The sequence below is a fragment of the Schistocerca serialis genome, chromosome 4 (genome assembly GCF_023864345.2).
Source record: "Schistocerca serialis cubense isolate TAMUIC-IGC-003099 chromosome 4, iqSchSeri2.2, whole genome shotgun sequence".
Taxonomy (NCBI): domain Eukaryota; kingdom Metazoa; phylum Arthropoda; class Insecta; order Orthoptera; family Acrididae; genus Schistocerca; species Schistocerca serialis.
In genome coordinates, this window is record NC_064641.1 from 349,650,956 (window position 1) to 349,673,020 (window position 22,065).

The 22,065-nt window shown below is 43.5% G+C and overlaps 1 protein-coding gene across 4 annotated transcripts in view; it reads right to left on the minus strand.

Moving 5' to 3' along the window:
- The window catches only part of LOC126474124 (proton-coupled amino acid transporter-like protein CG1139), a 228,735-nt gene that overhangs the window by 12,952 nt on the left and 193,718 nt on the right, over positions 1-22,065 (minus strand). For all 4 annotated transcript variants that reach the window (XM_050101557.1, XM_050101553.1, XM_050101556.1 and 1 more), the window contains 3 exons: positions 17,624-17,745; positions 8,831-8,915; positions 4,260-4,541 (listed from right to left, as the gene is read on the minus strand). In XM_050101557.1, the coding sequence (XP_049957514.1) occupies positions 4,260-4,541; positions 8,831-8,915; positions 17,624-17,745 (489 nt within the window). The remainder of the gene's footprint in view (positions 1-4,259; positions 4,542-8,830; positions 8,916-17,623; positions 17,746-22,065) is intronic.

Genomic DNA, 22,065 nt, shown 5'->3' on the forward strand with positions numbered 1-22,065 from the left:
CGTTAACTACTTACTACAAGGTAGCGCTCTGAACTACCTGTAAACAGATGGTACTCGATTGTTGCATTGAACGTACTTTCTCCAGACTCTCTCTCACTGAAAACACCAACTCATGGGTTGTCGAGATACTGACACGCAGCCAACCTTGTAAATTGAGCTCATAATGTCTGTAAATGAGTCTACGATGATGTTATGACACATTATTTGTGAAGATCCATCTCGATCACACGAATTTTACCATTAAAAATGCCATCTTCAGATCTGTTACAAATACAAAAAATGGTGTAACCAACTAAGTTCAGTTAGCTGAAACAAAACATATAACAGGCCTAGTGATAAATAAGAAAAAAAAATTTACATATTGACAACCATGAGTACCAGACATATATCGTATAAAATATTCTGATGTCGGTATCAACATCAAAATGTATATATGTAGGTACATAGTAAACGCTGATGATGGCCTGTATGCGTCCAGTATTTATACAAGTAACTGAGGCCAGTAGAGGACATTACAGGTAATGTACATGAGTAGCCAATATCGTAAATTCGACAGTTAAAATGCAATATGCACAGTCATTAATTAAAATTACTTCATATGGGAAAACGAGCGTTCGAGAAAGAAACACGAACTGACACACAGTATGGGAGATAGATCCGTACTCAAAATCCACATAAAACATGTAAAGAGTAGTAATGCGAAGCTCCTAGCCTTGCAAAGTAAATAACACACAATTGTGTAAAAGGCAGAATAGAAAGTTTAAAAGTAAAAACACATCTACAAATCGAAACCATAACTATATTTGTAAAGTAATTAACAAAACAGTGACTATTATTTAAAATCTTGATAATCGATGACACATTCAGAATGGAATCTCTATGGTGTCGCTTTATTGCTTCTCTGTACGAAGTCCTCCTTTTCCTGTAGCGGAACATGCGGATCACGTAAATATTTTTCTTTTATATCAATAGGCGTGTTATTGATTTTGCTTCATCCAACTGAACTTTGTTGGCTACAACACTGTTTTTATATTTGTAACAGACCTAAAGATAACAGTAGCCGAAACTGCCAGTTGTGAATTGTAAAATTTGTGCGATCAAGATGAACCTTTACAAACAAACGCCACCAACCGGCAGCTACTACCACTGATGAAGCCTGGCATATAACTGATTTAACATGGAATGACATACTCGTCTGTCATATAAAGTCAGTTAGACTCGATGCACAGTCTAGTTGAAATCATTGTTGCAGCCAGAGACGGCACCTCTGTGCACTGAAATATTCGTCCTGTATACTCCCAAATGATTTAAAATATCATAATGAAACAATGGAAATTCCACATACAAATATCAACAATGTAGGAAAAGATAGACTGCTACGGACTATGAAAAAACACACCAATTTGCAGACAGGCACAATTAAAAGACGCTTACACAAAACGTTGTAGCCTTCATCATCAAAAGATGAACAGAGAAACACACACCATTCATACACACAAACAAGCACATCTCATTTACACATGACCGCCTACTCTGGCAGTTCAGACCAAAATGCAACTATCAAGCTGGATGGCAGCAGCAGTCTGGAGGGGGGTGAGGAAGGGGGAGGGATAATAGTGTATGGGTGGAGGGAGGGGGGTGGAAACAGAGGAAACTGCACATCATCCGAACCCATCCCCAACTCCACTCCCATTACCAGCCCCTTGCCACAAGTATCATATCGCTGTGGAAGATCCAAATGCAAAATCTGTCCAATCCACCCAATCAGCACTTCCTATTCCAGTCCAACTGGTTTATCCTACCCCAACAGGGGCCAGGCCACCTGTGAAAGTAGCCATGTATTTACCAGTTCTGCTGCAATGATTGCACAGATTTTTATAATTGTATGACTACCAAGCAGCTGACCATCAAGGTGAACAGCCACTGCCAAACTGTGGCCAAGAGCAAAGTAGACCAACCTGTGGCACAACATGGAGCTGAGCCTAATACACCTGATTTCAATGGCTGCTTCACTACCTGAGCCCCAGGGCCCTCCACCACCAACTTTTCTGAACAGTGCAAATGGGAGTTATCCTTACAACACATTCTCTGCTCCCGTAACTATCCCGGCCACAATCTATGGTACCGTACTGCCCCACACCATTCTTGTCTCACAGCCTCTTTATATGGCAACTCTCCCAACGCATCCGAGCTTCCTCACATTTTCACTCCTTTTCTCCCAAACTACCTGCCAACAACGTCTTGATTGCTGCACCTGTTGTCATTTTGGTCCCTGCACATTCTGCCAGACAGAGTTCCTCTGTCTCCCACGCACCCCCCCCCCCCCCCATATATTATTACTTCTTCCCCTTCCCACCCCTTCAAGACTGCTGCTACCATCCCACGTGACAGCTGCATTCTGCCCTGAGATTCCGGAGTTGGCGGTCATGTTTGCCTGAGGTGTGCTTCCTTGAGTGTATGAATGGTGTGGGTTTCTCTGTTTCTCTTTTGCTTATGAATGCCGTGGCCAAAATCTTTGTGTGAGTGTCTTTTACTTGTGCCTGTCTTCAACATAACGTGTCTTCTTTACGGTAAGTGGCAATTTATCTTTTCATACATTGTTAAAATATCGTAATGTATTCTTCCGACGACAGCGTATAAATTTCATTATTTGTTGTACTTCCTAGTGTTGCAATTTTAACAGCGTATGTCAAAAGCTGCAAAATACTAACGTGAATTCTTTACAGACCAATGGAAAAACTGGTAGAAGCCGACGTCGGGGAAGATCAGTTTGGATTCCGTAGAAATGTTGGAACACGTGAGGCAATACTGACCTTACGACTTATCTTAGAAGAAAGATTAGGGAAAGGGAAACCTACGTTTCTAGCATTTGTAGACTTAGAGAAAGCTTTTGAAAATGTTGACTGGAATACTCTCTTTCAAATTCTGAAGGTGGCAGGAGTAAAATACAGGGAGCGAAAGGCTATTTACAATTTGTACAGAAACCAGATGGCAGTTATAAGAGTCGAGGGGCATGAAAAGGAAGCAGTGGTTGGGAAGGGAGTGAGACAGGGTTGTAGCCTCTCCCAGATGCTATTCAATCTGTATACTGAAACGAAAGAAAAGTTCGTAGTAGGTATTAAAAACCATGGGGAAGAAATAAAAACTTTGAGGTTCGCCGATGACATTGTAATTCTGTCAGAGACGGCAAGGACTTAGAAGAGCAGTTGAACGGAATGGACAGTGTCTTGAAAGGAGGATACAACATGAACATCGACAAAAGCAAAACGAGGATAATGGAATGTAGTCGAATTAAGTCGGGTGATGCTGAGGGAATTAGATTAAGAAACGAGACACTTAAAGTAGTAAAGGAGTTTTGCTATTTGGGGAGCAAAATAACTGATGATGGTCGAAGTAGAGAGGATACAAAATGTAGACTGGCAATGGCAAGGAAAGCGTTTCTGAAGTAGAGAAATTTGTTAACATCGAGTATTGATTTAAGTGCCAGGAAATCGTTTCTGAAAGTATTTGTATGGAGTGTAGCCATGTATGGAAGTGAAACATGGACGATAAATGGTTTGGACAAGAAGAGAATAGAAGCTTTCGAAATGTGGTGCTACAGAAGAATGCTGAAGATTAGATGGGTAGATAACATAACTAATGAGGAGGTATTGACTAGAATTGGGGAGAAGAGGAGTTTGTGGCACAACTTGACTAGAAGAAGGGATAGGTTGGTAGGACATGTTCTGAGGCATCAAGGGATCACCAATTTAGTACTGGAGGGCAGCGTGGAGGGTAAAAATCGTAGAGGGAGATCAAGAGATGAATACACTAAGCAGATTCAGAAGGATGTAGGCTGCAGTAGGTACTGGGAGATGAAGAAGCTTGCACAGGATAGAGTAGCATGGAGAGCGGCATCAAACATACAGCCTGGAACCGAGCGACCGCTACGGCCGCAGGTTCGAATCCTGCCTCGGGCATGGATGTGTGTGATGTCCTTAGGTTAGTTGGGTTTAATTAGTTCTAAGTTCTAGGCGACTGATGACCTCAGAAGTTAAGTCGCATAGTGCTCAGAGCCATTTGAACCATTTGTATCAAACCAGTCTCAGTACTAAAGACCACAACAACAACAACAACAACATGTCAAAGGCGAGGGGGAGCCCTTCAGAGACGTCCCTCCAGTGTTGCCGAAGCGATCTTGGTAATTCTAATACGACAGGACAGGACGATCGGCATTTCGATGCAAGCTGCAGTGTGCGGCCCTGGTTCGCGCAACTCACCACGCCGATGCCCTCGACAGCGAAGATGACGGTGCTGAAGAAGAGCGGCAGATGGCTGATGCTGGAGAAGGAGTCGCGGCTGGAGAGCGGCGGCAGGTCAGTGAAGATGTAGTACAGCGTGATGGCGAAGCTGACGCAGATGAGCAGGTTGGCGACGGCCGAGAACGGCGCCAGGAACTTGAGCTGCCGGATCATGCACAGCGGCAGCAGCAGCGGCGCCGTTGCCACGATGTACAGCCGCACGTCGAAGTTCGCGTCCTCCGGGAAGTAGAAGACCAGCACCTGCGGGCACAGCGAAGTGGCGGTCAGTCTTACACCTACATAGCTCTCAAGTTTGATACCTGAAACCACAGCCACTCTTCCTCAATTGCTATTATAATTTTGTTTTTCATACAGATAATCAATACACCGATGGAAATAATTGCAGCCGCGCGGGATTAGCCGAGCGGTCTTAGCGCTGCAGTCATGGACTGTGCGGTTGGTCCCGGCGTAGGTTCGAGTCGTCTCTCGGGCGTGTGTGTGTGTGTTTGGATAATTTAGGTTAAGTATGGTTCAAATGGCTCTGAGCACTATGCGACTTAACTTCTGAGGTCATCAGTCGCCTAGAACTTAGAAATAATTAAACCTAACTAACCTAAGAACATCACACACTTCCATGCCCGAGGCAGGATTCGAACCTGCGACCGGAGCGGTCGCTCGGCTCCAGACTGTAGCGCCTAGAACCGCACGGCCACGCCGGCCGGCATTACGTTAAGTACTGTGTAAGCTTAGGGACTGATGACCTTGGAAGTTAAGTCCCATAAGATTTCACACACATTTGAATTTGAAATAATTGCAACTCCAAAAAATTATTAATGTTGAAGCAATGCCAAACCACCTCCGCTATGACCTTGCCTAGTCGGCGGTACGGGTCTCCCGCATCGTCCCCTATGCTCCTCGGAGTATGGGACCTCATCATCATAATCATCAAAAATGTTCAAATGCGTGTGAAATCTTATGGGACTTAACTGCTAAGGTCATCAGTCCCTAAGCTTACACCTTACACACTACTTAACCTAAATTATCCTAAGTACAATCACACACACCCATGCCCGAGGGAGGTCTCGAACCTCCGCCGGGACCAGCCGCACAGTCCTGGACTTCAGCGCGCTAGACCGCTCGGCTAATCCCACGCGTCATCATCATCATCATCATCAATGAAATTTCAGTAATGCATTTCGCTAGGTAACATGTTTAAGTGTTTGACATTGCAAGATCATTGGTAAATATAAGCGCGATACGAAAATTTGGAAATTTGTGGTAAGATCTTATCGGAGCAGACTGCTGTCGTCATCGGTCCGTAAGCTTACACACTACGTAATCGAACTTACACTAACTTATGCCAAGGACAACGCACACACCCATGCCCGAGTGAGGACTCCAACCTCCAACGGAAGGTTACCCCACGAGGCTGCGCTATGCGAGCTGGTGCAGACGTGAAATGCTAGCACCTTTGTAACCATTGTAACTGCCAGAACGTTTGGAGTGCAAGCATACAACCAAGCGTACATTGCGTTGTACAGGTGCCGGATGTAATTTTCTAGGATGGGGTTCCATGTGTGTTGCATTTAGTTCATCAAAATATGGACGATTAATGCTGGATGAGCCGGCCGTGGTGGTCGAGCGATTCTAGGCGCTTCAGTCTGGAACCGCGCGACCGCTAAGGTCGCAGGTTCGAATCCTGCCTCGGGCATGGATGTGTGTGATGTTCTTAGGCTAGTTAGGTTTAAGTAGTTCTAAGTTCTAGGGGACTGATGACCTCAGATGTTAAGTCCCATAATGCTCAGAGTCATTTGAACCGTTTTGAATGCTGAGTGGTCGTCTGACAATGTCCCATAGTTGTTAGTGATCGAGAACATGTCAGTTTACAAAAGCGTTATTTGACGAGCGTTTTCCTGGTAGAAAAGAAGCCTTGGGATACCGTTCACGAATGGCAGCGCAAGAAGTGGAATCACAAGGCTGACATACAAATTTGCCGTCAAAAGGTTGGGCCCAAACGTGCCGTTATTCTTTTCTTGGCTACCGAAGAACAAACACCGGTAGACATCCACTAGAGAATGAGAAAAGTGCATGTGGTAGCATGTCTGCCAAAGAAGGTCATTGTGGAACGGTGCGTCGAGTTCTGTGATTATCGAAATTCGACAAATGCTACCGGTCGATCTGGGAAGGTACGCCAACTCAAGTGGTAGACGTTCGAGCCCCCACCCTATAGTCCTGATCTACACCCAAGTGATTATCACACCTTTGGTCATCTAGAGAAGGCCTTCATGGGTCTTCGATTCCTGTTGTACGAAGGTGGTTACAAACGTCTTCACACAGCAGGAGACAGTGTTCTACCACATACGTATTTACAGCCTAGTGCGTCAGTGGTATGATTGCCTCACTACTCTTGGCAGTTTTGCTTGACTGTCACGCCAGTTCTGGTCTGTACGGCCTTCGATCGGAAAGCTGTTAGCAGAGGTACACTAGTGGCGCCATTCGTTACGTCACGAGTGGCGCCACTAGTGTCCCTCGGCTAATAACAGCCTTATTTACAATTACAGGTCTGCGATATATCTCTTCTGCAAGACATACAGAAAACAGACGTGTATCAGTGTACAGAACACCCCTCAAAGTTTGTAACTTACATTACGAGTGTTCAATATGGGCACCATTTGTGGCATGGCAAACGTCAGTAGGTGCGTGTGATTAGTTTTTCCCCTGATACATGCCTTTTTTTATCTGTGTCTTTTAGTTTTTGCACAGGTATAAATAACCATATATTTCAATGCTTCTTAATCTTTTTGTGCAACCATTAGATCTTTTGTAGACAGTAGTTGAATACATTTTAAGTTTGCAATTGACTGTATGTCACAGATAGGCATTTCAGTGGACATATCTCGCTTGTACTGGGTATAAAATGCAGACATTTTTATATTTAGTACTTCAGTATGTTTTGTGTGTTTTGTGATGTTTTTTCTCTGTATCTGACAGTCTTCCCACAAACGCGTCACAAACTTTAAGATCTGATATTTTCTGCATGGCCTGAATGCACCACTGAGTAGACTGCGTTTGTTAATACAGACTAACCGTTTTGCGTCGACGCGTCCACACTTCAACACCCCTCCTGCTGCCTGGGGGAAAATAAGCATGTATACTTATAGGTACGACCCAACCTGTAAAACAAACGAATTCTACTATCTTTAATTATTAGTCTGCAAGTGACGTACATACAGACGTGACATTGTTCAGTACACCATCCTCAGTCGGCAATAGAAATATCTGGACTTATATCCGTTGCGTGTGTGTGCGTGTGTTTGTATTTATTTATTTTTATTTCCAACATTTTTAAAATTTTTATACTAAGCTATTGGTAAATTGTGATTTACGTATTGAACATATTTTTCTTTATGGCCTTCTGCATATTATTCCTGGGGAGAAAGTATGCTCTTTCTTTCCTTATTGTGGCACAAGATTGCCATGTTTCTTCCATTGTAGTGGTTACTTGCTTATATCTGGTGTTCTGAAGATGCGGAACGGATAAATTCATTCTTCAATGCCAGTTTGAGTTCTTTGTAACTACCTTATACTACAAGTTACAAAATTTTTCTTTAAAAAATTATTAACGTTTTCTAAAAACTTGTGGAAAACAGCATTAGCTGTTAATAATCGTTTATTCCAAGGTTATACTCGGCCGGTATCCACCTTGGGTGGAAAAATATAGGTAACAAACGTTAGCGTTAAAACAGTACCGTCTCCCAACGTTCGGATGACAGTCTTCAGTGCTGCAGAACCAGTGGAACTAGTAAAATGCCACATGTAGTGACAGCGAGTATTCCTGCTGCTGACAGGTCGTACTACGCATGAAGATGTAGAAACTGGTAGTTCGTTAATATTCAACACTTGGCTGTGTCTACACCCTAATGTGGCGGTGTGCTCTTTCTAGTGCAGGGATAACCATGTCCCTTTTCTCTATAAATAACAAGACCTCTGCTAAATATTGCTTCATTTCGTGCTCTCATTGTATGTACCAGCAAGTTACCGACAAAGAGTTGCCTTATTAACAAATATCTCTCGTTTACCGCCAATGAAACACTTGCAGTGGCCTGAATAATAGAAAGTGCGTCAAATAACTGTATATGTTCTGTGTGATTCTACTGCATTTTGTCACGTCATATCAACTGCTATCACTGTCAACTGCACCAACAGACCACAATGGAGACAGAAGTTGATGACCACACAAATAATAACATTGTTCTTTTCCGGAACTGACGTGTTATTCAGTTAACCTGTCGACAAAATTTTGAACGAATATCCTCTCTGTGCCGTTGCCATCCAGAGACAGTAATTGGTAGTCGTCACTCTGTGGTTGATTGTGACTGCTGAGCGTGATGCCCAAATGCACTTCGTGGGCCTGCGGTCTCCGGCACGAGAGCGGAATACAGGTGTCACACTTGTGGTGGCCTTTGTGCAAAGACGTCACGTAGCCTCAACTGTACGTGTCCGAGAAGCTCCAAGAGGCGAACGTGGGGCTAATCCAGTGTCCTGCTTACCTGTCGCAGCGACGTGGCGATGAAGACGATGTAGACGCAGACCATGCTGTAGTAGGTCGCCAGCAGTAGCACGTCCACCGCGTTGCTGTAACAGAGAGGGCGTGGTCAGAGGCGTTCACAGTAACGTACAGCCCTATTTAAGGACAGCAATGCGCTTGTTATTCATGCGCTACCTTAATTCACGATTGGCGGAATGCCTGAAACACAAAACAATTCTTATAATGAAATCTAGATCTTTCGCTGCTTACAGGCGTTGATAAATATCAAGGGGGACAGTTGAAAAATGTGTGCCCCGACCGGGACTCGAACGCGGGACCTAGGGCTTTATATTACTGTGAGATTTCGTCAAAACTGCTGCGCTGTTAATTGCTTGATCACTTGCGAAAAACTGAGCTTCTGTGTTGAACTAAGACAGTGTTATATCGTATACATTATTTCTACTCGTCTCACGGACATAAGTAAAATATTTTTAACCATTGGCTTCTCCGTACAACTTCTAAATTGTACAGAAAATCTCTCACAGTGACGGGGATTTAGCAGATCCTGAGAAAATGGTGTGGTACAGTGAGTGACTTAAACACTGGCTCTCTTATGTAAAGGATGATTTTCCTTAATGTTGCTGTTTCGAAACACTGAAAAAATAATACCAGTGCTCAGAATGACGTCAGATTTGAAGGGAATATTGTCAAAGAAGGGAAAAACGTTACGGAATTTAAAAAAAAGAAAAAGAAAAAAACACCGAAAATTTTACCACCACATGGCGTTGTAATCGGCAGAATATGAAAAATAAATGACGTGGAGGTGTTTGTTATTTTGTTTTTGGTCTCAGGACAAGTTGCTTTTTATGCGGTGTTTTGCCTCAGGACAATTTTTCCTATCGGATGTCCTACGACCTTGACGTGGTGGATGGGCGCAAACAGTGCCACAGCTGTTGAACGTCAAACTTGAGCCGGCAGGCACGTTGCAGAGTAAGGTATGTCCACCTCACACCATAGAGTTCGCATTATGGGTTCATTTGTCATTTGTAGCCCAACTGATTTACGTTATGGTGCTTACAGCGCAAACTAGAGAGAAAATTTTGGTCAATTGTTTTTTGTTTCCATAACGTTTTCTACTTAATAATAGTAAGGTCAAATTTGACATTTCTCTGATCAACGGCTCTTTTCTTTACAGAGCTTTCAAACTGGAACTTATAATCACCTAGTATATTTAGCCTTTGTGCGAGACGTAGCAGGGTGGCTCCAAAGTTAGAGCAGTGTCCTTGAAATGTAGCTCTAATAGAAATAAGAAGCAAAATGACTTTAATCGATAAGGATGATTTTTTTGTGTGACTGCGATCAAGACATAGTATTAAGGCACTGTTACAATGATAAATCTCGTACTTAGTTTTCTGAGGCAGTGAAATTTTTGATTCGGTTTTAGATATGTTATCGAGTGGCTGTTATGTTCTGCACAATTTTTTCTTATATCTCTCATCTTACTCTAATATTGCGTCAACAAACACTGATAACACGTTGATTCCTTCTCCTCTGCTACGTCCTAATAACAAAATCGGTTTAAAAATTTTAATATTTATTTTCGTACATTCACTGAAAGGCAGCAGAATTAGAGGCAATTCCCTTTTGGCACATGGCGGGCATCTCTCCCTGGTATCCTCGGCTACTGGCCAAAGAATACAAAAATGTGTGCGGACGTACGGCACTGTTAAATGTAAGACGCTGAAGTAGTTCTTTGGATGTATCGTTAAAAAGGCTTTCGTTCTTCGTGTGTAGGACTAGCTAGTTAACGTGCTCAGCCGACGGACGAATATGCCTGTCAACAGTGTCAATCACTCCATGACACTCTGTGAAGAGGTTTGGAACTGAAGCCTGGGAAAAGTCTGACCATTCGAATGTTTAGGCACTATCTCCTATTCGCGACCAAACGCTATCGATGAAAAATTTATCTATCAACAGGATACAAACCAGGTGTACGTGACAAGTTCCTAAAATAGTGCCGCAATCAAATATGCGAAATCTCGTACTTTGCCCTTCTGGGTTGCCACAGCCACTCACACGATGGCTACATAGCCAGGTATCGATTACGTACCTCTAGAGCGAGAGATAAAGCACTGTCTCTCGATATGTCATCAGTATCTAATCAAGCTGATCATCAGAACGCAATATTATCGAAAAGTGTGCGACATCTTGCGAAGTGCTTCTAATTTGGTTGATCGTTGTTAAATTGTAGCAAGGAAAAGTGTAAAGTATCCTGAGAGGGGACTATGCGAATCAACAAGAAAAAGTTATGCAGCAATTATTTATGTTTCTTCTGAGCTGTTATTACCCAGAGTCAAGTTTAACGCGATGTCGACACATTGTAACGGATCCTCTCGCTTTTAGTAACCGAAATCGTCGTACACATCCGCTTTCTGTTGACATAAATACCGCCAATGCTTAACACATATTGGAGCAGTGTTTGTGCAGTACCACTTCCGCTACTTGCAACGACGACTTTATTCGCTAAGACAACGCGTGTAGCAATATTAGGGTCCATATGATTCTGGAAGTGCCTGAATTTTCGATTCCTATCGTTTCCCTGAATCACTTCAAATGAATTTCGAAACGACTTTTCCGAAAAGAACAGAACTGGCTTACTACTTCATTCTTATTTGGTCTGGGCTAGTACTTGGATGGCGTTATCTTTGACGGGATATTAACTTCTGATCTTTCTTCCTCATTGTCTGAATAATACTGTGGAATAACGTTGAACACCTCATACGAGCAAATGCTTACAACTTAGAAAACGCTTCAACAACTGTTAGGAGTAACTGAGGAGCAATTTGTCGACTTGCATGTTTGTTTCGAATGGAAGTCGTTGGACACTGATTCGACAGCTTATGACTACTGCGAAACGACGTTTCGGACTATGTGAAATGCACAGAACACAGCTCAAAATTAATACAGATTTCTGAAGCGGGAACGTCAAGATAGTTGTCAAACGTGGTAAATGTAGTTACCATAGGCCACCGAGATCTAAACTGTTCTTATAAAGAGTTTACTCACTTACAAACTGAAGTTTGGTTCACTTTGACTGACAGCCAAGACTTTTATTCATACTTCTTCCAATTTTAGACAGAAATTTTCAGTGTATAAAAACAGAGTATGCATACAGTCTTTGGAAAGACGCTAACGAAAGGAGAAAATGGTACGTAGAAACCTTGTTATTGAAAAAGCATTCTACAATGGCGCATGATATGTTAGAACTTGTCACCTAATGAGAAATGTTCATATTTACACAAGATGCAGAGTTCAAAATGTTCTCCTCTTGTTTTTATACACATATAAAGACGCCCGAACATTGGTTGTCGAAACAAAGAATTTCAAAATGGTGTCGAAAAGTTTCACAAAACAGATGTGACATCTTTACATGTCGACTGTTCACTGAATAACGTCAACTAAAGTTCCAAGTCATTGAGGCCAGATGAATGCATAATAATTGAACTGGTCCATCCATGTTTAACCGTACCGCTTCGTGGAAAACAGCTAAATCGCTTATAGAGTTGGTTACACTTCTAGGAAATTCCGAAGGCGTCTATAACCAAGTTAACTTTTATCAATAATTACACAAAAAGTTTTTCTTCATTAATGACTAAAAAATGAAGCATTTTCGGATAAATGTTTACTCCAATTTTTTGTTTATTTTGGCGTACAAATTTTTGAAAGTATTTTTTATAGAATTTCAATCGAAAACCAACATTAAAATTTGTGAAAAAACAACATGAATACTTGACGTTTTCCTTGCGCACGTGTAGTCACAATAGCGACGTGTAAATTTATGTGGGATCACTGTTCGATCATCGATCACGCCAGATCCCATCAGGATCTTTTGCTTACAGTACATATAACTGAAAGCTTACGGTTTTTCAGTCACTAAGCTTTGTATCATGTCACATTCAAGTATTATTTCGTACATAGCATAGTGAGCGTCAGTGTTTGGTGCCGTCTACAGACAGCATCTTATAAATCTTAGCAGATGTAAGGTTATATTTTTCCTGTAATCCGAAAGAGCTTTTGCAACTCCGGATAATACTAGTACGATATTTGAAACATTATGACCGACTCGAACTGTTATTTTCATCCTGATATCCTGTTACAACTTTGCTACATATCAAACGTGTTTATTATCCATTTAAATAACATGGTTTTAACTTATTTTTGTCATTAAGCAGTTCCATTGAAACTGAACCTGTTACACCATTTCACTTACGCACGTCTCAAAAAGCAGCTCTGAATGAATGGGAGAAAAAATTCTAGCAGACTACAAAATGAATCATTTTAAAGGAATATTTTCCAACGGTGCACAAAAGACTGTAAATCAGGTTACTGATCTCTCCAAATTTCAGAGCGATGTTAACGGGACACAAAAAACTTAAGGCTTACTACCATAGATTCGAAATAACCAACGACGCCATGTGTTCCTGCACAGGAGGTCAACGAACTGCGGACCATTTGTCACTGGAATGGAGCAACTCGGGTAGGCAGAGAAGCATAAAGCTGACACGTGTAATAATGGAAGCAGTAAATTGGCCAAATAGCAGGAAGGAACTAATAATACTGATTCAGAAGCTCTGCCATAAACACTTTAATGGAAGATAATTTCAAAATGTATGGATTTAAGACGTGGTGCTATAGAAGGATACTGATTGGGTGGTTGGTTGATTTGGGGGAGGGGACCACACAGCGATGTCATCGGCCCCATCGGGTTAAGGAAGTGTGGGTAAGGAATTCGGCCGTGTCCTTTCAAAGGAACCATCCCGGTATTTGCCTGAAGCGATTTAGGGAAATCACGGAAAACCTAAATCAGGATAGCCGGACGCGGGTTTGAACCGTCGTCCTCTCGAATGCGAGTCCATCATGCTAGCCAACGCTGAAGGATACTGAAAATTTGGTAGACTGAAGGGATGAGAAATATGGGGGTTCTCAGCAGAATCAGCGAGAACAGAAATATGTGGAAAATATTGACAAGGTGAAGGGACAGGATGACAGGACGTGTGTTATGACATTAGGGAATGACTTTCATGGTATCAGAGAGAGCTGCAGAGAGTAAATACTGAAAGGGAAGACCGAGAGCGGAATGAGTCCGAGAAATAATTGAGGACCAATGATGGACGATAATTAAGTATAACAATGAGCTGTAAAGTTTAATTAAGCAATTTCTGCAAAATAATTATAATCTTGCTCCTTTTTAGATACCTGAAAATGGTCTAAGACCGAAATTGTACTATAGTATATCAAATAAAAAGAACGTCAGCTGAAGGCATCACGAAATCATGTAAAAGATTCGTCGCAGCATCCGACCCTATCGTAATGAAGGTTATATAAAAAAGATTTGAAGTCACCAATTGTAAAACAAACTCCTTACCAATTTTAAGGCGTAACTATCGTAAGAGAACTTGTGCAATCCTTAAAATATATTTTTTGTGTCAGCAAGCAAAATTTGCAATTAAGTAAACCAAGTAAGATTAGGCTATGCAACAAAGCACGTTAATAATAATAATAGTAATTAGTAACCTTTGTCGTTATTGAAATGCTATACAAGTATATATAGCGCTTGCCATCTTGTGGAAATGGGAGAAATTTCGTTTTGTATTGGAAACCCCGTAAGATACTATAAGGATACCTTTTTTACAACATAATGTATACGGCAACAGTTACTTGTAACTAATATTTTATTAGCACGATGGGTTTCGGCAGCATGGTGCCATCATAAGGTGCATTTACAGTTACTTTTACATTGTAATGAATACGAAATGACGCTAGTTAAAGTAACTGTGAAAGCACATTACATTGGCAGCACGCTGCCGAAACGCGTCGTGTTAGTAAAATATTAGTAACAAGTGACTTCTAGAGTATATATTTTCATAAAAATCGTACAGTACAGTCGTAGCCCTCAAATGAAAACTATATAACATTTGTAAATTTAAATACACTTATATTTCAGGAAAAAAACATGACACTCTGAACGACTGGAGATAGGACGTTCATATTTATAGTACATGTACATCAGTGTGTTCTGCAGAAATGATTATCATGTCAGTCACATCGGTTCAGAATGTGTCCTGTTGCCTAGTAGGCACAAGGACCTCCTTGGTCTCTGATAACTTGTTCCATGCGTGATGGCATCGACACGTACAAGGCGCGAATGGCGACGTGTGGTACAGCAATCCATGCTACATTCACTTGGTCCCAAGTTTATCTGCGGTGCTTAGCGTTGGGTCACAATGCTGCACCCGTAGTTTCACCAAATCCCACACATTTCCGATTCGCGACAAGTCTGGTGATCAGGCGGACCAGGGCAAAATGCTGACATCCTGTGATACCAAGAAGGCATATGTCCATGCAGCAACATGTGGTCCTGCATTGTCTTGCTGAAAAATGACGTCTCGTTGTTGTTCTAAATGGGTACGGCTACAAAGCCTGGTATCGATTACGCACCTCTAGATGGAAAGATAAAGCGCTGTCTCTCGATATGTTATCAGTATCTAAACAAGTTGATCACCAGAACGCAGTATTATCGAAAAGTAAGCGACATCTCGAGAGTGCTTCTAATTTGATTGTTGTTGTTGTTGTTGTGGTCTTCAGTGCTGAGTCTGGTTTGATGCAGCTCTCCATGCTACTCTATCCTGTGCAAGCTTCTTCATCTCCCAGTACCTACTGCAACCTACATCCTTTTGAATCTGCTTAGTGTATTCATCTCTTGGTCTCCCTCTACGATTTTTACCCTCCACGCTGCCCTCCAATACTAATTTGGTGATCCCTTGAAGCCTCAGAACATGTCCTACCAACCGATCCCTTCTTCTAGTCAAGTTGTGCCACAAACTCCTCTTCTCCCCAATTCTATTCAATACCTCCTCATTAGTTATGTTATCTACCCATCTAATCTTCAGCATTCATTAGTAACACCACATTTTGAAAGCTTCTATTCTCTTCTTGTCCAAACCATTTATCGTCCATGTTTCACTTCCATACATGGCTACACTCCATACAAATACTTTCAGAAACGACTTCCTGACGCTTAAATCAATACTCGATGTTAACAAATTTCTCTTCTTCAGAAACGCTTTCCTTGCCATTGCCAGTCTACATTTTATATCCTCTCTACTTCGACCATCATCAGTTATTTTGCTCCCCAAATAGCAAAACTCCTTTACTACTTTAAGTGTCGCATTTCCTAATCTAATTCCTTCAGCATCACCCGACTTAATTCGACCATATTCCATTATCCTCGTTTTGCTTTTGTTGGTGTTCGTCTTACATCCTCCTTTCAAGACAATGTCCATTCCGTTCAACTGCTCTTCCAAGTCCTTTGCTGTCTCTGACAGAATTACAATGTCATCGGCGAACCTCAAAGTTTTTATATCTTCTCTATGGATTTTAATACCTACTTCGAATTTTTCTTTTGTTTCGTTCGCTGCTTGCTCAATACACAGATTGAATAACATCGGGGAGAGGCTACAACCCTGTCTCACTCCCTTCCCAACCACTGCTTCCCTTTCATGTCCCTCGACTCTTATAACTGCCATCTGGTTCCTCTACAAATTGTAAATAGCCTTTCGCTCCCTATATTTTACCCCTGCCACCTTTAGAATTTAAAAGAGAGTATTCCAGTTAACATTGTGAAAAGCTTTCTACATGCCTACAAATGCAAGAAACGTAGGTTTGCCTTTTCTTAATCTAGCTTCTAAGATAACCGTAGGTTAATTTGGTTAATAGTCGTTAAATTTTAGAAATTTGTCATTCACGTAAGTCACACTGGTCAGAGTGTCCCGGACACGAACCAAATGTGATTTGTGACTATACCCAATAGCGCACCACGTCATAAGGTCTTGAGTTGGTGCTTTATTTCTTGTGCCAATGCAGTCACTGTGATGCCGCTACCCTCGTCTGCGGCGAACCAAAATGCGGCAACAATGTACAAACAAACAATACTTGGATTCGCCGGAAAACACTGTCCTGTCCCCAATGATGTATCTCCTTATGCCATTGCCGTCTATCACGTTTATGCAAATTCCTCAAATGTCGGCGGAGAAGTGGACGTCGCGCACGTAACCCGTGCCTTGATAAACGGCGACGGACTGCCACTCCTGGTAGTGTACGATGTGTTACACTGTTCCACTATTACGTCAGATGCGAGGAGGAGGCAGATGTGTCCTGAACTGCCATTCGGATGAGGTGGCGATCTTCTCGGGGGGTGGTCTGGGTGGTGCGACCTGACCCATCTCGTCGTGGTCTGCGGCCCTCCGTGAACCAATCTGCACACACCGGTTGTACTGCCGAAAGAGTTCGTTCCACTCGAGCAGTAATTTCCCGGATGGATGTATCGCATTCTTCTATGCCAATAATGCGTCCTCTTTCAAACTCATTCATTTGATAGTACGGTTCGTCCGCACGCCTGTGAAGCGTTCTGCACGTCTACTCAAATCCCACCTTCTGGTTATAGTCGCAGGCACATTTCACCGGTAGGTGGTGTAGCGTCATGATATCGGTGTTGACCTCGAACACGCCGGCCGACAAGGTTCAAATGATAATGCTTTCTGCAGAACATACTAATGCACATGTCCCGTGTATATGAACGTCCTATTTCTAGTCGTTAAAGGTGTTCTGTTTTTTTTCTGACCATTGGTGTATAAGTATAGGCCTACAGTTAGTCATTCTCGTTGAATGAGATGAGGACCCAGACACAACGGCGTATATGAGAGTTCTGAGAGCCGCTCAGCTCCTCTGGCAGTGGGCGTAGAATACTCGTACTTACTGTGCAGCCCTGGAGTACCGCCTCAGGGCGGGCGGTCCGGTCTCGAAGGCGCGGCCCGCCGTCCCGGCGAAAGTCAGGCTGGGCTGCCGCACGCGCTGACTCAGCACTTGTGAACAGTTCACCTGCAACAACGGCCAACGGCCAACTGTGACACGCCTCTCCAATGACAGGTCGCAGGAGAAAGCCGCCACCAGCTCCAGTGGAAATACGTTCACCACAATCGACTGCTACTTAACTGACAATATTACGAGGAGCGTTCAATAACTAATGCTGCACTTTTCTCTTCTGCAAGCAAGTTGGTTTTATTTAGGATTCCCCACTCTCTTGGCTACAAAACCCAATTTTACCTCCGTTCAACGCGATTGACTTGTGCCACGTTAGTGGGATATCCTGTATGACCGCATGATATCACTTTACTGGTCGACGTCGGAACCAACGCCTTGCTGCGCAATAACCTCCCCATCAATCGCGCACTGATTCCTACGGACTGCATCCTTCTTTACTTCAAAAAGATAGAAGTTGGAAGGTGCGTGAACCGGGATGTGTAAAAACATTCCAGTGACGTTTTGTGAGCTTCTCTCGGGTGTACAAATTAGTGTGACGCCTTTATTTCTCATGGGGATGTCTACATATATATCTACATGGATACTCTGCAAATCACATTTAAGTGCCTGGCAGAGGGTTCTTCGAACCACCTTCACAATTCTCTATTATTCCAATCTCGTATAGCGCGCGGAAAGAATGAACACCTATATCTTTCCGTACGAGTTATGATTTCCATTATTTTATCGTGGTGATCGTTCCTCTCTATGTAGGACGATGTCAACAAAATATTTTTGCATTAGGAGAAGAAAGTTGGTAATTGGAATTTCATGAGAAGATTCCGTCGCAACGAAAAACGCCTTTCTTTTAATGGTGTCCAGCCCAAATCCATTATCATTTCTGTGACATTCTCTCCCATATTTCGCACTAATAGAAAACGTGTTGCCTTTATCTGAACTTTTTCTATATACTCCGTCAGTCCTATCTGGTAAGGATCCCATACCGCGCAGCAGTATTCTAAAAGAGGACGGACAAGCGTAGTGCAGGCAGCCTACTTAGTAGGTCTGTTACATTTTCTAGGAATCCTGCCAATAAAACGCAGTCTTTGGCTAGCCTTCCCCACAACATTTTCTATGTGTTCCTTCCAATTTAAGTTGTTCTTAATTGTAATACCTAGGTATTTAGTTGCATTTACGGCTTTTAGATTAGACTGATTTATCGTGTAACCGAAGTGTAATGAGTTCCTTTTAGCACTCATATGGATGACCTCACCCTTTTCGTTATTAAGGGTCAACTGCCAATTTTCGCACCATTCAGATATCTTTTCTAAATCGTTTTGAAGTTTGTTTTGATCTTCTGATGACTTTATTAGTCGATAAACGACAGCGTCATCTGCAAACAACGGAAAACGGCTGTTCAGACTGTCTCCCAAATCGTTTATATAGATAAGGAGTCACAAAGGGCCTAAAGCACTACCTTGGGGAACACCAGAAATCGCTTCTGTTTTACTCGATGACTTTCCGTCAATTGCAACGAACTGTGAGCTCTCTGACAGGAAATCACAAATCCAGTGACATAACTGAGACGATATTCCATAAGCACGCAATTTCACTGCAAGCCGCTTGTGTGGTACAGTGTCAAAAGCCTTCCGGAAATCCAGAAATACGGAATCGATCTGAAATCCCTTGTCAATAGCACTCGACACTTCATGGGAATAAAGAGCTAGTTGTGTTTCACAGGAAGGATGTTTTCTAAATCCATGTTGGCTGTGTGTCAATAGGCCGTTATCTTCGAGGTAATTCACGAAGTTCGAACACAATATATGTTCCAAAATCCTGCTGCATATCGACGTTAACGTTATGGGCCTGTAATTTAGTGGATTACTCTTACTACCTTTCTTGAATATTGGTGTGACCTGCGCAACTTTCCAGTCTTTGGGTACGGATCTTTTGTCGAGCGAACGGTTGTAAATGATTGAGGTGTTCGTTAGCATTTATCTGGCGTCGAGCAAGGTAAAGTCATTTCTCGAGTTTCCTGAGAACAGCACGGTGCACTTCTGATTTGAGGGACTTCACCAAACAGAATAACCCCTTTAGAGTCCAATAATATTGTCACCTTGCTTTTACCAGCTGAGGATGCAGCTATAAATCTTTTTTCCGAAAGATAGGTGGTGTGGCGCCACTCCAAGGATTGCGGGTTTGGCTCCAGTTCGAAGTGATGAACACGTGTGTCATCGCCTGTTACGATATTCGACAAAAAATTGTCACGAACGGCTTCGTAACGCGCAAACAATTCCGCAAGACGTCCCTTCGCTACTCTGTATGGTCTTCTCTCAGGCGGCTAGGAACCCAGCGGGTACATACCTTAGAGCACCCAGCTGGTGGACATGTGTATCAGCACTACCAACAGAGACGTCCGGTTGAGCAGCGAGGTGTTTGTGATCCGTCGATCACCTCGAATAAGAGTGTCCGGACGTTCCAACACTGGAAAAGTCACAGCTGTGTATGGACGGCCTGCACTCGGGGAGGTCGTACAAGATGTGGGACGTTATTACGATGACGACAGACGCCTCCCCCTTCGGCTCGCCATACTTTTGTTCACTGCTAGGTCTCCGTAGTCATTCTACAAGCACTTATGAATATCTATTATGCTCTGGTCCTCAGCCAAATGAATCTCAATGACAGCTCCCTGCTTGAAACGCACCTCAGTTAAGGTCATTATTCTGAAGGCTATGTATAGCGCCACGGCCTATTGGAACTTACTGAAGCTATAGGGGCTTAAGCGAGAATTATCCTCGATGTCCCACAGCAAATTCCGCATCTTTCAACCGAAACTGGCCGAGAAAAAAAAGATGTGCCGCATTTATTGAACGCCCCTCGAATGTGAGCGGCAGCCGACAGGAACATTTACAGAGACGGTTTGATATCCCGTACTGGCAAGAAATGGGAATAATTTGCCTCGGTTTGCACAAAGTAAAGCTTTTGCACAAACAAATAGAACACATGGAAGGGAAGTTATCAGCATTATTATTATAACGATCGAGAGTGTTTCTGCAGGTGTGATGCAAACCTCGACTTCTCTCTGTTATCTTCCAATCTCCTGATATATGTACACTCCTGGAAATTGAAATAAGAACACCGTGAATTCATTGTCCCAGGAAGGGGAAACTTTATTGACACATTCCTGGGGTCAGATACATCACATGATCACACTGACAGAACCACAGGCACATAGACACAGGCAACAGAGCATGCACAATGTCGGCACTAGTACAGTGTATATCCACCTTTCGCAGCAATGCAGGCTGCTATTCTCCCATGGAGACGATCGTAGAGCTGCTGGATGTAGTCCTGTGGAACGGCTTGCCATGCCATTTCCACCTGGCGCCTCAGTTGGACCAGCGTTCGTGCTGGACGTGCAGACCGCGTGAGTCGACGCTTCATCCAGTCCCAAACATGCTCAATGGGGGACAGATCCGGAGATCTTGCTGGTCAGGGTAGTTGACTTACACCTTCTAGAGCACGTTGGGTGGCACGGGATACATGCGGACGTGCATTGTCCTGTTGGAACAGCAAGTTCCCTTGCCGGTCTAGGAATGGTAGAACGATGGGTTCGATGACGGTTTGGATGTACCGTGCTCTATTCAGTGTCCCCTCGACGATCACCAGTGGTGTACGGCCAGTGTAGGAGATCGCTCCCCACACCATGATGCCGGTGTTGGCCCTGTGTGCCTTGGTCGTATGCAGTCCTGATTGTGGCGCTCACCTGCACGGCGCCAAACACGCATACGACCATCATTGGCACCAAGGCAGAAGCGACTCTCATCGCTGAAGACGACACGTCTCCATTCGTCCCTCCATTCACGCCTGTCGCGACACCACTGGAGGCGGGCTGCACGATGTTGGGGCGTGAGCGGAAGACGGCCTAACGGTGTGCAGGACCGTAGCCCAGCTTCATGGAGACGGTTGCGAATGGTCCTCGCCGATACCCCAGGAGCAACAGTGTCCCTAATTTGCTGGAAAGTGGCGGTGCGGTCCCCTACGGCACTGCGTAGGATCCTACGGTCTTGGCGTGCACCCGTGCGTCGCTGCGGTCCGGTCCCAGGTCGACGGGCACGTGCACCTTCCGCCGACCACTGGCGACAACATCGATGTACTGTGGAGACCTCACGCCCCTCGTGTTGAGCAATTCGGCGGTACGTCCACCCGGCCTCCCGCATGCCCACTATACGCCCTCGCTCAAAGTCCGTCAACTGCACATACGGTTCACGTCCACGCTGTCGCGGCATGCTACCAGTGTTAAAGACTGCGATGAAGCTCCGTATGCCACGGCAAACTGGCTGACACTGACGGCGGCGGTGCACAAATGCTGCGCAGCTAGCGCCATTCGACGGCCAACAC